The sequence below is a fragment of the Mustelus asterias genome, chromosome 13 (genome assembly GCF_964213995.1).
Source record: "Mustelus asterias chromosome 13, sMusAst1.hap1.1, whole genome shotgun sequence".
In the NCBI taxonomy this organism is placed as follows: Eukaryota; Metazoa; Chordata; class Chondrichthyes; order Carcharhiniformes; family Triakidae; genus Mustelus; species Mustelus asterias.
The window spans coordinates 73,430,928-73,451,682 of NC_135813.1; the positions used below are offsets into that span (position 1 = coordinate 73,430,928).

General features: G+C 39.6%; 1 protein-coding gene across 2 annotated transcripts in view; it reads left to right on the forward strand.

The window, feature by feature from the left end:
* rbm19 (RNA binding motif protein 19) overlaps positions 1 to 20,755 on the forward strand; it is a 238,010-nt gene that overhangs the window by 37,996 nt on the left and 179,259 nt on the right. For both annotated transcript variants that reach the window (XM_078227007.1, XM_078227006.1), the window contains exons 14-17: positions 501 to 611; positions 2,535 to 2,735; positions 4,423 to 4,522; positions 18,745 to 18,875. In XM_078227007.1, coding sequence (XP_078083133.1) covers positions 501 to 611; positions 2,535 to 2,735; positions 4,423 to 4,522; positions 18,745 to 18,875 — 543 coding nt within the window. The remainder of the gene's footprint in view (positions 1 to 500; positions 612 to 2,534; positions 2,736 to 4,422; positions 4,523 to 18,744; positions 18,876 to 20,755) is intronic.

Here is a 20,755-nt window from a genome sequence, read left to right on the forward strand (position 1 = left end):
GACCCAGCCAAGTTCTCCTCCCTACTGGAAGGTCCATTGGCCAGTTTCGATTAGACTGTCCATGTTATAATATTTTGTAGGCATCAATCCTCTCTCCTGCTGCATGTCTCATGTAATGGGTACACATTCAGTCAAGGTATAAAGCTGATTTAGAAAAATAATTTAAATTTTAGTGAAAACCTGTTGTGTTCTTATGTGATGACATTCGCTGGAAAGAATTTGTGATATTATTGCTCAATAAAGCTGAAATAATTATCTGCACTAGATCATTTTTGATCAGATTTGATGGCTAGCTCATACTATACAAGTTTATGTAGGTGATGAGATTAAAGTCATTTCTACTAGTTAAATTTGGATAGAGTGAATAAACTTCTAGCATTTTAATAATCACTGCATGCCCTAGATGTTTTCTTCTCTCGGGAACCTGTTTTAAACAAGTATGCAGACTTCTTTCACAAATGTATACTTCAATAGTTTATTCCTGCTTTGATGTTTTGAAGGAAGGACAAGGCAGTGTTGCAGTCCGCATGGCCCTGGGTGAGACGCAGATTGTACAAGAGACCAGGCAGTTCTTGGTGGATAATGGAGTTAGCTTGGACTCCTTCAGTCAGGTAAGACAATTCAAATAAATACAGCTGACATTTCAGACAAGTGTTAATAACTTTGTTGATTAATGCATTAAACAGAAACATTAATGTATTTTTTTCACTGTTGCTGAAGCATGAAGCATGCGGTAATTAATCTCTTGTCCAACAGCTTGAACATGTTTTCCATCAAATATAGTTGCAGAAACGGAGTACAAGAAATCACAATCAGTACTTCAGTTCACTATTTAACAGTTTTCTGTTGTTTCGAAAAATCCTTTTTTTGTCAGCAGAATGCAGATTATAATTCCAAAGATTGAGTTGACTCTTGAGAGTTATTTTGTATTTATTCCTGTTTATAATATTCAAAATTAATATTAAGTATTTTAATTAATTGTTGTGCTTTCTTTTCCTGGTAGATGCTCCCGAGTGTAAAATTGAACTTTACCACAGGAAAATAAAGATAAAAACAATTATGCCACAATGAAATTTTGATTTTTTTTTAGAGTCCCTATTGGGATTAACATGTTGTATATTATTAATAGGAACATAGAATACAAGAATCAAGACATGGTTGTCACTTGGTAGTACAGAACTTGAATATTACTGAAAAGAGAGACTGGTTGCTGAATCTTTTTTGTTCTTGCATTCATCAGGAGAAATACACAAATGCCAAATTTCAAACAATCACAAATTGTACAAGAGGAAAGGGGTGCTGATTGATTGATTGGCAAGTTGGCTCTGATTGGCTGAGATGTTGCCGTGGAGAAGGCAACAGGGAACTATAGGCTCCCCTTGATGCTGGGTAATTCAAAAAGATTCAAGGCTTAAACATATTCCTTTCTTTGCCGAGAATGGTTTCGGTCCAGTGTGTAAATGTATGTTGCTTCTAGGAAGTGTAAATGATCTGCATTATGAGCTTGACTGATTATCTTAAATTAATTTTAGTGTGGTTATTAGCTCCTTTAGGATTGTTCTGCAAATGTTGCCCAATCATGGAATCACATCTAAGAGTAGACATTTTATTTTGGATCTTGCAAGCATGGGCTGATTGGATACGGTCTGCATTCTACCTATTACGAACAGCTGGTTGATTGATATGATCAACCAATTGTTGGAACATGCAGTATATTTACCTGACACTGAAATTCATATATGTAGTTGCTCAATTGTAGTAAAACATCTTTTCAGACTGGCGACAGCATCCTAATAATGGAAAATACCATTCAGCTTGCTATTGTATAGTAGCAGCCTGAAACGGTTTGCTTATCCTGTTGTTTAAATTTTGTACAAACTTTGCCTTTCTAGAGCAGTTTGAGATAGAATGGGCACTTTTCAAGTCCGGAAGTGGTGACCTTTAGCCCATTTGCAAATTTGCAAGATACACCGAACACTGATCGGATCAGAATAGCCAGTGACCTGCTAGATATCTTTAATGCACTTTGTTTCTCTGTCAAGCTTGCAATGTGAGCAAATGGCTAGGCTCCTATTTACAAGATTGTTGATGAGGCTAATTTGATAATGTGTAGAGCTCTATGAATCCTAACAAGTATATTGACTGGTGAAGGTAGGCTTGTGGTAGACAGTAGTGGAGAAACCATTAGTGAATTTCTTAACTCACACAGAGAAAGGGAGCAAGCTAGACTGCTCCATCTCAAATGTAAATTGGAGTGCATTAAGCTGTGAGAAAAAATGGGCTGGGCAAATGCACCAAAAGGCTGAATTCAAAAAGGCTGCCATTTTCACCACTTAATATAGGGAAAGAGCAGAAGTAGTACGACCAATTGGATAATACTTTCAAAAAACTTGCATGGACTTGAATAGTAAATTGGCCAACTTCTGTGATGAATGATTCTGTATCTAATGGTGATGAGACAAACCACATGTTTTAAGTTACATACAATATTTTCTTTTGCATGATATTTATATATATATTTTATACTTTTATAGGGTTCTGGAAAAAGAAGTAAAACAGTTATCCTTGTAAAGAATCTTCCTGCAGGAACGCAAGTAGAGGAATTGGAGGAAGTATTTAAGAAACATGGAGGACTTGGACGGGTTTTGCTTCCATCAGCTGGTATAACTGCCATCGTGGAATTCCTAGAACCTACAGAGGCCAAACAAGCATTTACAAAACTTGCATATTCCAAGGTATATTCCGTGCAAGGACTATTATAAATCCAAATTTGTTCTGGTCATTGATTTTAAAGCTTCAGTGGTACAGGATGGAGCTTTTTAACCTTCTGGCACTATTTTTGATTCAAGTAACCAACAAGGACCATGTTAGAGAAGTGAACCCAATGGAGTTGCAGATCCAAGTTTTCAGCTTTGAGCTTTGGAGACTAACAAAGCTCTGGGACTTATTTCTAGGGGTAAATAATTTAAAACTAGTGAAGATGTATGGGATTTCTGTAGGACTTGGTCAGAATGCACTTCCAGTTTCCATATTACAGAAAGGACGTGTAAATCGTTTTTGCATTTACTCCAGTGTTTCTAAGGATGGGATTACAGCTATTGGGAAAGACTGAACAGGACGGGCTTTTTTTTTCAAAAGAGAGAAACTTAAAAGGTACGAAAGGCAAAATATTTTGGAAGCTGCAAATCTGAAACAAACAGAAAATGCTGTGAATACTCAGCAGGTCTTCCGGCATCTATGGAGAGAGAAACATCCAGCAGGAATGTTAAATCTTATTTTCCCTCCACAGACACTTCAAGATGATAAATGGCTTCAATAGAGTAGAACTAGAGAGAATGGGGGAAACTCTCCCAAAAACATTCGAAATGTCGAATTTGCGTGAAAACTTAAGTAAATCATGCTGGTTTTTTCAGTGAGAGTTCAGAGAAGAATCTCCCACACTCTGCACTGAGTGCACTTGCGTAAATCATGTAAAAAATCTGTGGACGGGGCCTATTCCTGCTGGAGAGGCTGGCAGCATAGCGCTGAGCAGGCCGCTGCACATACGTTGATTTGTCAGAGATTGGCACATGTGCAGTGGCCCCTGTCTGTTGACCCCCCAATTGTTGGCCAGCTCAATCGCTGGCCAGCCCCATGACTTCTGCACGGCCCATTCGCTGGCCCCCCAAGCATGCCCAGGCGCAGCCCTGACCGTCCCCCACCCCCCTCCTGAGACCGGGCTGAAAACCCACCCCAGTAGCCAACCCCGATCACTGGCCTCCCTCCCTCTGTGCTCATGATCCCAAAGCGCAGAGTGGCAGCGGGGCCCCCCACCCCTGCTGATCACCTGCACAGACTCAATGGGCTGAATGGCCCCCTTCTCTACTGTATTGATTCTATGAAAGGCTGAGATGAGATAGGTGGAATTGGAGGAGATATATAGGGACTATGAACACCAGAACTAGCTAGTTGGCCTGAATAGCCTGATTCTGTGCAGTATACACTACCTAATTCTATGGAACTTGATGAATTGTTATTCCAAACCAACTGTGCAGATTCTTTTAGATATAATTGTTAAATTTTGGGGATTAAGGGCTGCAAGTCTGCATTTTATTCTCCATGTGAGGAAAGAACCATCTGTGAACCATTTATACTTGCAGTTGCAATGCTAGCTGTAAAATTACAAAGTTCTTTGCATCATTTAAAATGCACTTAAGATTGCCATTTTGATGAGGAAAGTGTGCAAGGTGTTTAATCCTTATTTCCACGTCCTTAAAATATAATGGAATGATTTTCCATAATTGAAAAGTATTTTGTTTACCAAAATAATGCTATGGACATAAGGAAATAACTATTCATAGCTATGTATAGTGTTGCCAGGATTTTGCAGGCTCTATCCAACGTTACCAAACTGAAATATCTCTAATTTCTGTTAACATTTAGTTCCAGCATGTTCCACTTTACCTGGAATGGGCCCCAATGGATGTGTTCTGTAGTCCAAACCCAGAAATGAAGAAACCTGAAAAGAATCCAATTAATACAGGTAACTTTTTTATTGGATGTGGGCACTGCTGGTTAGATCAGCATTTGCTGCCCATTCCTAATTGCCTTTGAGAAGATGGTAGTGAATTGCCTTCTTGAACTGCTGCAGTCCATATGGTACCGAAACACCTGTGAGGAAGGGGGTTTCAGGATTTTGGAAGGTGCAGTCAAAACAATCTTGTATAGATGGTGCACGTGCTGCCTCTGTGTGTCGGTGGAGGAGGGAGTGAATTTTGAATGTGGTGGATGGAGTGCCAATCAAGCAGGCTGCTTTGTACTAGCTGGTGTTGAGTTTCTGGACTGTTGTTGGAACTACATTCATCCAGGTAAGTGGAGAGTTTTCCATTAGGTTCCTGATGTGCTTTGGGGGGGTTAGGAGATGAGTTATTGTCTGCAGAATTCCCAGCCCCTACCTGTTCTTTTAGCCACAGTACTTATATGGCTCGTCAAGTCAGTTTCTGGTCGATGGTATCCCTCACAATGCTGGTAGTGGGAGATTCGGCGATGATGATGCCATTATGCGCAAGGGCAAATGGTTAGATGCTCTCCTGTTGGAGATGGTCATTGCCCGGCACTTATGTGGTGTGAATGTTACTTGCCACTTATTAGTCTGAGCCTAGATGTTGTCTAGGTCGCACTACATATGGGCATGAATGATTCGGTATCTAGAGCCGTGAATGGTGCTGAACATCCCCTGATATAATGGAAGGAAGTTAATTGCTGAAGCAGCTGAAGATGTTTAGGCCTATGACACGACCCTGATGAACTCCTGCAGTGATTTCCTGGGACTGAAATGATTGACCTCAAACAGCCACAACAATCATCCTTTGTGTTAGGTATGCCTTCAACCAGTGGAGAGTTTTCCCCCTGATTCCCACTGACTCCAATTTTGCGAGAGCTTCTTGATATCCCACTGTGTCAAATGCAGCCTTACAATCAAGGGCAATCACTCTCACCTCACCTCGAGTTCAGCTCTTTTGTCCACATTTGGGCCATGGCTATAATAAGGTCAAGAGCTGAGTGGGACTGGCCAAAGCCAAACTGAGCATCAGTGAGCAGGTTATTGCTGCGTAAGTATGCTTGTTAATACCATAGATGATCAAGAGTAGACTGATGGGGCAATAATTGGCTGAGTTAGATTTGTCCTACATTTTGTGAACAGGACAAACCTGGGCAATTTTCCATATTGCCTAGTGCTTGGCAGTGTTGTAGCTGTACTGGAGCAGCTTGGCTAGGGGCATGGCAAGTTGTGGGGAACAAGTCTTCAGTATATTTGCTGGAATGTTGCCAGGACCCCAAGCATTTGCAGTATTTAGTGCCTTCATCTGTTTCTTGATATCTCGTGTTGTAAATTGAATTGGTTGAAGATAGACATCTGTGATCCTCGGGTCCTCAGGAAGAAGGTGAGATGGATCATCCAATCTGTACTTCTGACTGAGGGTGGTTGCAACTACTTTAGCCTTGTCTATTGCACTAATGTGCTGGGCTCCCCCATCATTAAGGATGGAGACATTTGTGGAACCGCCTTCTCCAAGTTAGGATTGCAGAACTTGGATCAATCCATTGATTGTGGGATTGCTTAGCTCTGTCTATTGCATGATGCTTTCACTGTTTGGCATGCAAGTATTGTAGCTTCACCAGGTTGCCACATTATTTATATGATGCCTGATACTGCTGCTTCTTCATTGAACCAGGGTTGTTGTAGAGTGGTGGATGTACCAGGCCATGATGTTATTGGCCATGGTTGTAGTTGTATTGTTCACAGCCCCTCATGGATGCCCCCCACCTTTCTCTCTCAATCTAGTTCTTCTGCCTGGCCCACCCCTCCCCTCACACACTCAACTGACCTGCGTATTCCTGCTCTCTCCACTCCTTGACTTTGCTTACTTTTTGTTAGTCATTGACTTGAAGAGCAGATCAATCCCTTACAAACTAGGTTTCAGAATTTTTTGTTTATTTTCATGGGTGGTTCTCACTGACCATCATTTCCAAAATGTTGAATCTGAAACCAGGTGACTCAATATATTGCATTTGAAATACCACTTTTTCTTCTTTTATGTACGTTGAAAGTAATCTATGCTCCTTCTCTAGTAAGAACTTGATTGTAGCAATTGTAGTAGTAGACTTCATCTGTGAAAATGATTTTTTTTTTCAACATGTGCAGTCCAGAACACCATGGGATTTATGTTAGTTGCTGAGAAGAAAAACATTGCAATTCCCCAAGGTACAAAATAATTTGGGAAAGGGGGGGGGGGTTGCCTGGGAGATGGGTAATTTGGGGTTTAAGTAATATTCACTCTACATTTGATCGCAGATATTTTTATATTATTCTTCATGAATATTTTCATCAAATTTAGCAATAATCTAGGTTTCATCTTAATAAAGAACAAAGAAAATTACAACACAGGAATAGGCCCTTCGGCCCTCCAAGCCTGCACCGACTATGCTGCCCAACTTAACTAAAACCCCCTACCCTTCCGGGGACCATATCCCTCTATTCCCATCCTATTCATGTACCTGTCGAGACGTCCCTTAAAGGTCACTACCGTATCCGCTTCCACTACCTCCCCCGGCAACGGGTTCCAGGCACCCACTACTCTCTGTGTAAAAGAAAATCTGCCTCGTACATCTCCTTTAAACCTTGTCCCTCGCACCTTAAACCTGTGCCACCTAGTAATTGACTCTTCCACCCTGGGAAAAAGCTTCTGACTATCCACTCTGTCCATGCCTCTCATAATCTTGCAGACTTCTATCTGGTCACCCCTCAACCTCCGTCGTTCCAGTGAGAACAAACCAAGTTTCTCCAACCTCTCCTCATAGCTAATGCCCTCCATACAAGGCAACATCCTGGTAAATCTTTTCTGTACCCTCTCCAAAGCCTCCACATCCCTTTGGTAGTGTGGCGACCAGAATTGAACACTATATTCCAAGTGCGGCCTAACTAAGGTTCTATAAAGCTGCAACATGACTTGCCAATTTTTATACTCAATGCCCCGGCCGATAAAGGCAAGCATGCCGTATGCCTTCTTGACTACCTTCTCCACCTGCATTGCCACTTTCAGTGATCTGTGTACCTGTACACCCAGATCCCTTTGCCTATCAATACTCTTAAGCGTTCTGCCATTTACTGCATATTTCCTACCTGTATTAGACCTTCCAAAATGCATTACCTCACATTTATACGGATTAAACTCCATCTGCCATCTCCAACTGATCTGTATCCTGTTGTATCCTCATCACTATCTGCAAATCCACCAACCTTTGTGTCGTCTGCAAACTTACTAATCAAACCAGTTACATTTTCCTCCAAATCATTTATTATATATATATATTACAAACAGCAAAGGTCCCAACACTGATACTTGAGGTACGCCACTTGTCACAGCCCTCCATTCAGAAACGCACCCTTCCACTGCTACCCTCTGCCTTCTTTGACTGAGCCTGTTTTGTATCCACCTTGCCAGCTCACCTCTGAACCCATGCGACTTCAACTTCTGCATCAGTCTGCCATGAGGGACCTTGTCCAAGGCCTTACTGAAGTCCATGTAGAAAACATCCACTGCCCTACCCTCATCAATCATCTTCGTCACTTCCTCGAAAAACTTGATCAAGTTCGTGAGACACGACCTCCCCTTCACAAAACAAAGTTGCCTCTCACTAATACGTCATTTATTTCCAAGTGGGAATAAATTCTGTCTCGAAGAATCCTCTCCCAATAATTTCCCTACCACTGGTGTAAGGCCCACCGGCCTGTAATTACCTGGATTATTCTTGCTACCTTTAAACAAAGGAACAACATTGGCTATTCTCCAATCCTCTGGGACCTCCCCTGTAGCCAGTGAGGATACTAAGATTTCTCTCAAGGCCCCAGCAATTTCCTCCCTTGCCTCTCTCAGTATTCTGGGGTATACCCCATCAGGCCCTGGGGACTTGTTTATCTTAATGTTCCTCAAGAACCCCAATACCACCTCCTTTTTGATCTCAACATGACTCAAACTATCTACACATCCTTTCCCAGACTCATCATCCACCAAGTCCTTCTCTTTGGTGAATACTGACGCAAAGTACTCATTTAATACCTCGCCCATTTCCTCTGGCTCCACGCATAGATTCCCTCCCTTGTTCTTGATTGGGCCAACCCTCTCCCTGGCTACCCTCTTCCTCGTTATATATGTATAAAAAACCTTGGGATTTTCCTTAATCCTGCTGCCAACGCTTTTTCGTGACCCCTTTTAGCCCTCACTCCTTGCTTAAGTTTCTTTCTACTTGTATTCCACGCTTGCTTCGTGTGTTCCCAGCCTCCTACCTTTGATAAATGCTTCCTTTTTCTCTTTGACTAGGCTCACAATATTTCTGATTATCCAAGGTTCCCAAAACTTGCCATACTTATCCTTCATCCTTACAGGAATGTGTCGGTCCTGAATCCCTATCAACTTACACTTGAAAGCCTCCCACATGCCAGATGTTGATTTGCCCTCACACATCTGCCCCAAATCTACATTCTTCAGTTCCTGCCTAATATTGTTGTAATTAACCTTCCCCCAGTTTAGCACCTTAACTTGAGGACCACACTTATCTTTATCCATCAGTACCTTAAAGCTTACTGTTCCCGAACTGCTCCCCTACTGAAACATCAACCACTTGGCCGGGCTCATTCTCCAATACCACGTCCAGTATGGCCCCTTCCCTAGTTGGACTAAAGCCATATATAATTTTGAAACTGTGTTTCAAAGAACAGTACAGCACAAGAACAGGCCCTTTGGCCCTCCTGATGGCCTAGTCGATAAAAGCATCACCCAGTACTAAATCAATGCAGACAAGGTTTGATTCTGAATCAGATCACTTTGAAGAACCTATAATTGGCTTCTGTCTGTTGGGGATGAGGTGAGGGGTGGGCCTGGGCAAGATGCTCTTGTCGGAGAGTCAGTGCAGACTCGATGGATCGATTGGCACTGGAGGGATTCTATGATTCTATATCTCTTGAACCTTTTTTTTGATGTAGTTCTACTTATCCTTGTTTCTTCAGTAATCCCATAAAATCAGAACATGGGTTTTGACTGTGTCGGATCCTCGCAACATGAAATTATTGTTTGTACCATGTTGGTTTTAAGTAAAATTAAAACAATAATTTGAAGTACCTTACTGGTTTTAGTTGGGAGAAGCATGGCTACCCCTTGGAAAGGTTAATAGAAGTTTGTCACCATGCATCACTTTGAATATGAAGCAGAGGGAGAGTTGGGAAATGATCTAGATTGTTCTGACAGTAGTTTGAATCCTTCAAACACCCAGATAAATTTTGTACTTCTTGCACATAGAATAAATAAATGCAAGTTATAACTTACTGCATTTTTTAAAAAAAACAAATGTTGCACAATACATGGACTGTTAATTTGTATGCCCACTTCATCACATTTTATCTTTTATCCTGAGCAAGTATTGTGGAGGAACAATTATTGCATGGTGCCATAGCTTTTTGTGATTCCAATTCATTACACTTAAAGTCAGAAGGTGGAGCAGATGTTATGATAGAAGTTTTATGTGAAAAATAATTTTACTCAAAGGATTAAAATTCTGCATTTTCTGCTAATTGCTCTGGAGGTTTTGTTGTATGCATCATGGAAAAATACATATCTTGGTGTTTGTAATAGAATATTTATGGCATAAGTCCATATTCATGTGTATAATAGGTTTCAATCACTTTTTCAGTTTTAATCCAACTGTTAATTTAGCTTTGTGGTGGTTTTCATCTAAAACAATGGCATTCACTCCAGTCTTTGAAAACATGCAAAATTGAAGCCGTTTTTTAAAGGTTGTCCTTATTTTAAAAATATTCTGTAACTTGTTATAGAACCTTAACGCGTCTCAAGATTACTTGTTAGGATCACCTGAGAAAATAATAAAGGAACAAAACAAAGCCTCTGTTGTCCAACACGACACAGTGCTTACTATGTAAGCAGTACATATGACTGCATTGTATTAGTGACAGGCTAATATCTGTCCCAGTGCTCTCTTCTTTCTTCTTCAAGGACATGACTCATTTTGAACTTTCATGGTTTTTTCATACATATATAAGGCTGCAACAGTGGCCTTTGGGGGAGGTGAGCCTTGAGCTTTGAGAATGAAAGCAGCAATGCCAATCTGGCTACTAGTCACCAGGGAGCTATTATCTTACTGTGCCGAGACCCAGGCCCTGTGATAATGAACTTCAGGGGAATGCTTAGCGAAGGCTGCAGTTCACTGATAATAGCTTTTGTTGTGCAGGATGTGCTTTGCATGCAGAAAGCATCAGAATTTTGTAGCTCAAGAATAATGTAACTGCTTTTTGCTTTGCGTGACTGCATTTTATCGTGCGAGCCACAGATGGAGGTGCATTTAAATCTTTTTGCTGATGGATTAACTGTCAATGATTTATTAATTTCCCCTGAGTTGACAGAACCCTTACTTACTAAATTTAAGCAAATGAAATATTTTAAATTTTCTTTGGGATGAAACAAATAGAAGAAATTAAAAACACCTGAGCATTAAAGTGAACCTTTGTGTGTAGATTTTTAACGGTATTAGCATGTTAGCTGAAAAGGCGATTCATTTTGATGGATATTCCAAGTGTTAAGAGCATTTGACTAGGGGTATTATTGCCACTGAATATTTTTCTATTTTATATAAATCTCTGTAAACTCCAAGAAAGTTAATATTTTAATTCTCATTAAACATTTTTGTGCTATCAAGGGTCTTGACAAGGTCATGCAATAACATAGGTTGTCAACTAATATATGGTTTTATAATTCTATTGACACCTCCAGAAGAGAAATTGATTCATTCAGGTTCATCAACACCTACACCACTTGTATTTGAAATGTGCCATATGAAATATATTTTTATTTCATGATCCTTGAAGGCCTTTTTTTTGTGTTCATTAATTGGAAGCATTCCTTTTTTAATTGATGCAAACTTGGGCTATTTTGAACGTGAGAATAAAAAAAATTGAACTGTTGTTTAACTGTAATACTTACGTTCTTCATTGCTACAGTTTCTTTGTTAATGCATTTATGTTTCTCTACTACCACGTGGTGCACCAATACCGAGTAGTGCAACCAATGTCCTTGTTTTCATCTTGCTGTGAGCTGTAAGGTATCAAGACTGAGTTATGCTATAAAGACTGCAGTATGTTGCACACCACTTTTCATTGTTAGGAATTGTTTCAAAAGTCTCACTTTGAGGTAATCAAGTTCAGGTGGGATTGGCAGTGAGACTACTGTGTGGTCAAGTTAGAGAAAATATTAGCTAGCATTCCAGTTAATCATTGCTTGCATATCATGTGATTTTCTAGCAGATTTGGCTGTAACATTTCACAACCCATTCTCTGGCCCCAAATAAATAGTGTGCTGTCAAACTCCATACTTGTGTGAGAGTTATTGATGCTAATTGATATTCTTAGTAATCACTTTCACTTGAGAAAATTTTGAAAAAAAGTTCAAGAAAATTAAAATCTTCTATGAAGATTCATAGAATCCCTACGATGCAGAAGAAGGCCATTTGGCCCATCAAATCTGCACCGACTCTTATCCAGGTTTACCCTATAACTCCACGTATTTATTCTGCTAACCCCCTAACCTATATATCTTGGGACACTGAGAGACAATTTAGCATGACCAATCAACCTTAGCCTGTACATCTTTGGACTGTGGGAGGAAACTGGAGCACCCGGAGGAAACCCATGCAGACACGGGGAGAAAATGCAAACTCCACATAGTCACCCAAGGCCGGAATTGAACCTGGGTTCCTGGCGCTGTGAGGCAGCAGTGCCACCTTGCTGCCCCAGATGAAGCATAAACTCAACAGGGCTGAATTGCCTGTCTCTGTGTCATATATCCTACAGAACTCCATATGTAACTCCAAACCTTGAAACAGTCAATAGAATCCTGTTAAGTGTAATTACTCCAGAGGTTTAGTCAATGCCTGAAACAATGTATTGAAGAAAGGATTCAAATTCAAATGGATATGGAGGGTGCAATTAAGCAAGTTTAACATCAGCATGAAGTGGTTTCTGCTTCACAACAATGCCTTGTTTTTGTAACAGAAGTTGCAAGCATTGAAGTTAGTGATAAAAGTGCATGTTGATACGGCTCTGGTTTTGAAAAGCATTTGTATCAGCATACTGATCTGTGGAGATCTATATAATTATGGAATTTAAGGAGAGCTGTTTTCAGTAGAGTTTAATTGAGAGTTCAGCATGTACAGTTTTGTTTTAGTGGAGGGAAGAAGATTCAATCAGGAAAAAAAAGGATGAGGAATTTAGGGGAAACAATGTGATGAAATTATCCTTAACCCTCCTCTATCCATCTCAATACTAATTAAAATACGAAGGGTTATCCAGACTCAACGTTACCTCTATTCTCTCTCCACGGATGCTGTCAGACCTTCTGAGATTTTCTAGTATTATCTGTTTTTGTTGTTAATATCAATCAAACTTTTGTCTGTATTGGATTAGTCCTGCAGATAGTTATGGAGAGTTTTCATGATTTGTATAGAATCAAAATAAACAAATATTAATAATTATATAATTTAGAGAAAAAAAATTAGAGAACAATTAGCTTGATGGAAAAGGGATAGAATTAGCAGTAAAGATTTAATAAAAGAAATGGAGATCTAATCTCTCTTCTCCAACCCAAAATAATTACGATACCTTGATGTTAAAGAAAATGTGATTAAAACTAATTAACTTAGTAGGTTAGTTTTTTAAACTATTGTATATACATAGGTAGATATAATGTAATGCTTTATGGAAAATGAACACAAGTAAAACTACCGTAGTGGTTCCAGTTTCTCTCTACTCTCTTTTAGTGTGTATTTACAAGTGCAGCATTATTGTGAAGCAAAAACCACTTCATTCTGATAAACTTGTATAATTGCACCCCACATATCCATTTGAATTTGCATCCGTTCTTAATTCCTCAATGTATTGTTGTAGACATTGCACTAAATTTCTAATGTCTCCTAGGAAGACCATTGGCTAGTGGGCAGAGATGATAAATGAGGAGGGGGATGAACACTGGCTTATGTATTCCCTGTCTAACAATGGAAAAAATACAGTTTAAAATGCCTCTCAGAATCTGCTCTGAGGTCTGCAAATCTGCTGCCTTTTAGGGACTAATACATAATGCTTTGGAGTTTGGTGAACCTGTCCCATAATTTAGGAATTCTGAAGTTGAGTCGTAGTTTTATAAAGACCATTCAAAGTCTTGTAGTGGCTATGCCATTATAATTTGTTTGCTCTCAGTGACATGGCCTCTAAAAAGCGACTACCTCATTTCCTATTCACCCAATCAAGCCCTATAGACATATTTACATTTTAATTGTTGCAATATAAATAAACTAAAGACAATGGACCGCAAATTATTGGCCTCCTCAGCATTTCTGGACCTTGGAATTAAGACAGCATGCTTTAATGGAACAAATGTTTTCAACCTCAAATAGAGTTCTCAATCATGTTTTTGGCTTACTTGTTACAATATGCTAAATTTCCAAGCACCGTTTTCTATTCTTTCATGCAATGAGAGTTGCTGGCAAGGCCAGATTTATTGCCCATCCCTAAATGCCATTCAGAGGGTTGTAGTGAGTTGCCATCTTGAACTGTTGCAATCCACCTGGTACAGGTACACCCACAGTGCTGCTGAGAAGGAAGTTCGAGATTTGATTCTACGACAGTGACGGTGGAGATTTTATTTCCATGTCAGGATGGTACCTGACTTGATTTTGGTGATCCTATGCGCCTGCTGTCCTACTAGGTGCTAGAGGTTGAGGATTTAAAAGTTGCTGTTGAAGGAGCCTTTCTGAGTTGCTGCAATGCATTCTGTAGATAGCATACACTTTTGTCACTGTGCATTGATGGTGTAGGAAGTGAATGTTTAAGTTTGCGGGTTCGGTGACGATCAAGTATCCTGCCTTCATCTGGATTTTCTCAAGCTTCTTGAGTATTGTTGGAACTCTACTCATCCGAGTAAGTGGAGAGTATTCTCTCTCATTCCTTGTGCCTTTTAAATGATGGATAGACTTTGGGGAGTTAAGAGGTGAGAGTTACTTGCCTCCAAATTCCCAGCCTCTGACCTGTTCTTGTAGCCACATTATTTATATGGCTGGTCTAGTTCAGTTTCTAATCAGTGGTAAGTCCTAGGATGTTGTTATTGAGGAGATTCAGTCCAGTTTATGCCATTTGATGTTAAAATGAGATGATTAGGTTCTCTTGTTGGAGGTGGTCATTGCCTGGCATTTGTGCGGTACGAATGTCACTTGCCACTTATCAGCCCAAACCTAAATGTTATCTAGATGGACACGGACTGTTTCAGTATCTGAGGACTTGAGCAGTACTGAACATTGTGCAATCACTATTTAATATCCCCACGTCTGACCTTATGATTCAAAGTTTTTAAAGTTTACTTATTAGTGTCACAATTAGGCTTACATGAACACTGCAATGAAGTTACTGTGAAAATTCCCTAGTCGCCACACTCCGGCGTCTGTTTGAGTACACTGAGGGAGAATTTAGCATGACCAATGCACCTAACCAACACGTCTTTTGGACTGTGGGAGGAAACCGGCGCACCCGGATGAAACCCACGAAGACACGGGGAGAGCGTGCAGACTCTGCTCAGACAGTGACCCAAGCTGGGATTCAAGCCAGAGTCCCTGGCGCTGTGAAGCAGTAATGCTAACCACTGTGCCACCCTTATGTTGGAAGGAAGGTCATTGCTGAAGCAGCTGAAATGGTTGGGCCTAGGACACTACCCTATGGAATGTCTACAGCAATGTTCTAGGACTGAGACGATTGACCTCCAACCATTTTCCTTTGTGCTAGGTATGACTCCAACCAGTGGAGAGTTTCCTCTCCTATTCCCATTAATTTTAATTTTGCTAAGACAAGAGTGTGGCATCACTTTTGCTAAGTGATGCTGCACTCAGTCAGATACTGTCTTGATGTCAAGGGCTTTCACCTCAACCTGCTTTAACTAAATTGAAATGTAGGCCAGCAATAATGTTGCATTGAAGCTACACTGTTGATGCTTTTGAAATTTTGTATGGCATCTGGCATATGCAACATTAGTCAAGACTGATGAAGTTCAGGAGTCTGAAAAATGCCAAAACTTTGTCTGTGGATTACTGGAGCTGGGAATAAGTTTTTGCAGCTTTTTCTTTTTCTATTTTCGCACACACTGCCGAACTTGCCACCGACTGACCGTAGGACTGAGAAATCTGGAATAATTCTCCCACAATCCAGTGAGAAATGCGATTGACCAGATATGAGTTTTCCATTATAATGCAGGAAAAGAAGAAACAGGAGAGGATGAAGTAGCAGATGAAGTGATTGAGCCCTTCTAGATATTATCTCTCTCCCCATACAACAACAAAAATTACAGACTTCATATAGTTATACTATAACTATATAGTTATAGTTCATGTTAGTGAGTCACTGTATTTGAAGAATGTGCTGCACAAAAGAGTGGGGAGATCTGCCAATTATGCCATGAAGATTTGTGCCACACTCTGCTGTACATATAGCTGCATCTGTGGCAGTGAATGTTATGATCTCTGTTAGCTTTTATGTCGCTGAAATATTTCAGGCAATTTTGGCAGACCAGCCATGTGCTGTCTAGGAGTGTTTTCACGCCCTTTAAAAGGCCTTCATCCCAGTAAAGCAGCAGGAAAATAGAACCACCTAGTTTTATGTTGTTGCTGGTCTGTCAAGGTGCAGAATTCAATCTATAACATCCATCAGCTTTGAGAGCTACTACTGACCTTTTGAACTCCTGAACAGTGAAACCTACACTCATTCAGTGTCCCGAAAACGAATAGCAACCAGCAAAGATTCCTTATCAATGCAAGATTTTCAGTAAGGTGCCATTTTGCATTTGCCCATGGGAATTCTGTCCTCCCACAGTTCCAAATTGTTTGCTGATGGTCGTGGTTTGCACAACCTTACAGTCCAAAAAGGATATGGATGAGAATGCTCCTGGTTAAATGGCTGTAGTTTCTTGGGCGAAAAACTGATCATGTTTTTCTATCATCTGACATTAAGTGCATCAGGGCACAACTTAACAAGGAACTATTTTCATATATTTACCACTGCAACATCTGTATGCTTCCTCTGGCAATTCCATGTCCTGTTTGTCAAAATGATGTGAAGTCAATATCAGGGTGCCCCTTTCATCTACTGCCTCCCCTTGGCATTGTACTTAAATTACTCCTGTAATCTGAATAAGTCCTTGGAATTTAGCTATAATTTTAAGAAATGACTGTTTGGCAACATCAGCTCAGGTTGCAGATCTTGTGATATTACCCTTTTAATTTGAAGAAAGCTTTAAGGTTCTGGCTTCAGGCAATTGATGCTATAAAGATGCTTCACCTGTTGTAAGATCCCAAGTCAATGCTCCCTTTAATATGAAACATGAAAGGTGTAGCTATTAATTTTTGATTGTGGACATGAAAGAAAGGATAATTGGTCAGTGTGTTATTTTGCCTGCTTTCAGTTCACTAAACTTCTTTGGTACTGACATTCCTTGGGGTGGGAAGAGAAGATAAAAATTATGCTCCTACTAATTCTCCCTACATACCATGAGAAACAGGTTCTTAAAACTTCATCCTAATGTTCTAACTTCACGCCTTCACCTCATCAAAGAAGATTAATATGTTATGCTATGAAATTTTAAGTCTGTCTTTGCCTCTTTGCATTGCCTTTCCCCCTTCAGGTAACTGCTGGCCAACTTCTACCATCACTTTTGATTAGCCCTCGGAATATCTCCTCTGGCACAATGACGTTTCTATCTGATTATATCTGTGTGAGATACTCTGGGACATTGTTCTACGTTAACAGCACTGTATTATTGCAAGTTGGGGTCAAACATAATGGTGTATCATGGTAGATTTGCTTTGCTGTACATAATCAGCCATGAAGAACAACTGCAGCATGTTTCCCACAATATTTTGAACAAGATAGATGCACGCTGCAAACTTAAAAAATACAGCAATGCTTCATCAGACATTACTGAACACATATTGAAGTCATCCCAATTGACCTGTGACGAGGATAATTCAGTTGGTGCCAAAACCTCACTGTTGATAAAACTTTAGCACTGACTGACATTAAAAGAATGTTGACTACAAGATGCATTGTCTGTGGCTGTGCCAAATTTAACGTAAACAAGGAAATTATAATCGGTGTTTTGAAGATAGCAGCCTAACCATCGAGAACGCTCCTTAAATGTGATGTGTTCATTACAGAGATCCCTAAGATAGTGAATTGCAAACCCCTCTTGCAAATGCACATTTTTGCGTTAGATTTCTGATAGGATCATCCTTAGAATTCAATCTGTGTTTTTGCAAATGGTTGCTTCCCAGTGTCATTTGGCAGGGGAAAGTCCAAAGGCAGAACTGGACAATTGTTAACACTTTATGGATGCTATTAAAATTTAAATGTTCTGCTTATTTATTTGGGCCAAAGAACCAAGCCAATAAATGATCATTGGAAAACTAACTGGATGATTGAATGTATACTGCATTGCTACTATGTTACAAGGAAGAAGTTGAGGGTTATTTTATCACTTTCATTGGGATTCATTTAATATCATGTGGAGGGTGGCCACTTGGGACAACCTTCACACTTTTTTGCTTAGTTTTACTGTCCAGATTTAACATATGGCAATGTCTTGGAACTAATTTGCCAAAAGGTTATTAGGCTATTGATTTGGATGATCATAATGAATGGTGGAGCAGGGTCGAATGGCCTCCTCTTGCTCCTATCTTCTATGTTATGGCCGTGGTGCTCTTCCTAATTTTCTACCAGCTTGTCATGTGCCTATGGTTCATGTTGGATGTGGGATAATGGTGGAAGATTATTTAATTGAAGTCTTTAAATGATTACTCAGGTTCCATTCACCAAAATCCAATCTGTTCCCACCGGGATCATTACAGGGTTATAAGCGTAAGGTGAAAAAGATTTTGAGCAAGCATGTACCCTCGAAAGCTTCTGGTGCAAAAATCAACTGGAATATCAATTTAATTATGAATTAACATTTTACTCCATGCAGGTCAGCAACAAAAGCAAATTATTGATTTGAATTTATGTATCTTGAATTTGCTGTTAATTTGGGGGAAAATATTGAATGAATGCAATAAAAAAATTACAAATTGAGGCAGGGCATTAAAATAATCTTTTTTTATGTTTTATGAAAGCTCAAGATGCCGAAGCAAAGGATGAAAATGAAGTAGATGATTTGAGTGAGGATGAGGAAGAGCGTATTCCAGGATGCACTTTATTTGTGAAAAACATAAACATTTTAACAACTGAAGAAACTCTGATGAAGGTACGTAGTCTTTCAGGTTCCTAAACATTAGACTAATAGGCCGGGGTTAGTGGGATTTTTCCTGGAACTTGCTATGGTTAGAAAACTAGCATTGCCATTTTCAAAAGGCATCTAAGGACCTGTATATATTGGACAAGCAACTTTGTATCTTAAAGCAGATTGACGAATTGTTGAGCAGTACAGAGCCTGTGCCAGGATGTCTAAGTTTGAATATTTAATTCAATGCCAAATCACATGCAGATAACAAACGTAAGAGAGAATGATGGTTGAGAGTAATGTGGGAGAGACAATAAAATGTATTTTTTCAGTCACTAACTAAAATCTGATGGAGTGACACTCCATTCTTAGAAAAGTGCATTTTCAGTGCCAGGGTGGTTGTTTGGCAGGAATTATAACTTTGTATGGGATTTTTAAAAAATACCTACATTGGAATGGACAAACTCAAGTTTTGTGTATTGATCACAAAAATACAACTCCATACTGCTCCTTATGTTTGAATGCCGAGTTTCCTGAAGGGATACTTGAAGACCAGGGCATACTCTTGAATAGCAACTTGCTGACTTCCCCTTTTAACTGTGCATGTACAGTCCCTGAAAGTTGCTGTCTGCTTTGCACCGTTAGTAATGGTCAATGCTGATAAATTCACCATTATTTTTATTGCCAAATCCAAGCTATTGTTATTGCTGTTGCTATTCTGTGGCCCTGCTTGTTTAGCTGTATGAAATATAGATGCAACTTCCTGTCAGCAAAAAAGTGTAAATGTCGCCTTTAATAGCATTGTTATCTTGGTGTGTTATTGTGCGGAACTTAATAGAACAAAGGAAATAATTCTGCAATGTTTAAACAATAAGTTTTCTTCCAATAACTGTCTCAATTGACCATTAACTGGTAATTAACTTTCTAGGTTTTGAGCATCTAAATAATTGTATGGAAACTGACTAGTTTCAAACTATGGGTACTGAAATAAATGTGCTGGTGATAAATTGTGCATTGGAACTTCAACGTAGAATAGGGAAAATTCTGATATCGCAGTAACTGGCGAAACATTATAGAAAATTGAGGTTAAATGTTCATACTGGCAGTACAAAACCAGTAATATTTAATAGTAAAGAATTTAGAGTGAGGCAAGGATTCCTCTGCTAGCTGAGAAGGTGATGGTGAGCTGTCATAATGCTGGTAATGCCATTGAATGTCAAGGGGCAATGTTCTGCATTGTTAGATTTTCTCTTGTTGGAGACTGTCACTGCCTGGTACTTCTGTGGCTCAGATGTTACTTGCCACCTGTCAGCCCAAGCCTGGATATTTTCCAGGTCTTGCTGCACTTAGACTGCCTCAGTATCTGAGAAGTCATGAATGGTGCTGAACATTGCATAGTTATATCAATGAACATCCCTTCTTCTGCCCTTATGATGGAAGGACATTAATGAAGCAGCTGAAGATGTTTGTAATTCAGATTTCATTTGAGTCACCAGATTGAATAACAACAAAAACAACATGTATTTATATAAATCATCTTTAATGTGGAAATTCTGAAGACCAAGTCCACATGCATCATAAAATATCCTATTAATGCATAATGTCAATAATTTTTAAGATAATGTACTTTGTTTCAGCTTGCTTTTATTTGGAAACGTAACATATTCTGAGCAGCCAGGATACCAGGACAAGTCTGTCGAGGGTATTGTGTTGCATATGATTTGAAAGGAAATAAAAGTTTATCGATAAACAAAAGCAAAGTACTGCAAATGCTGGAAATCTGAATCAAAAGAGAAAATGCTGGATAAACTCAGCAGGTCTGCAGCATCTGCGGAGAGAGAAAAACAGTTAACGTTTCGAAATCCATTTGAGAAGAGTCAACTAGACTTGAAACGTTAACAATG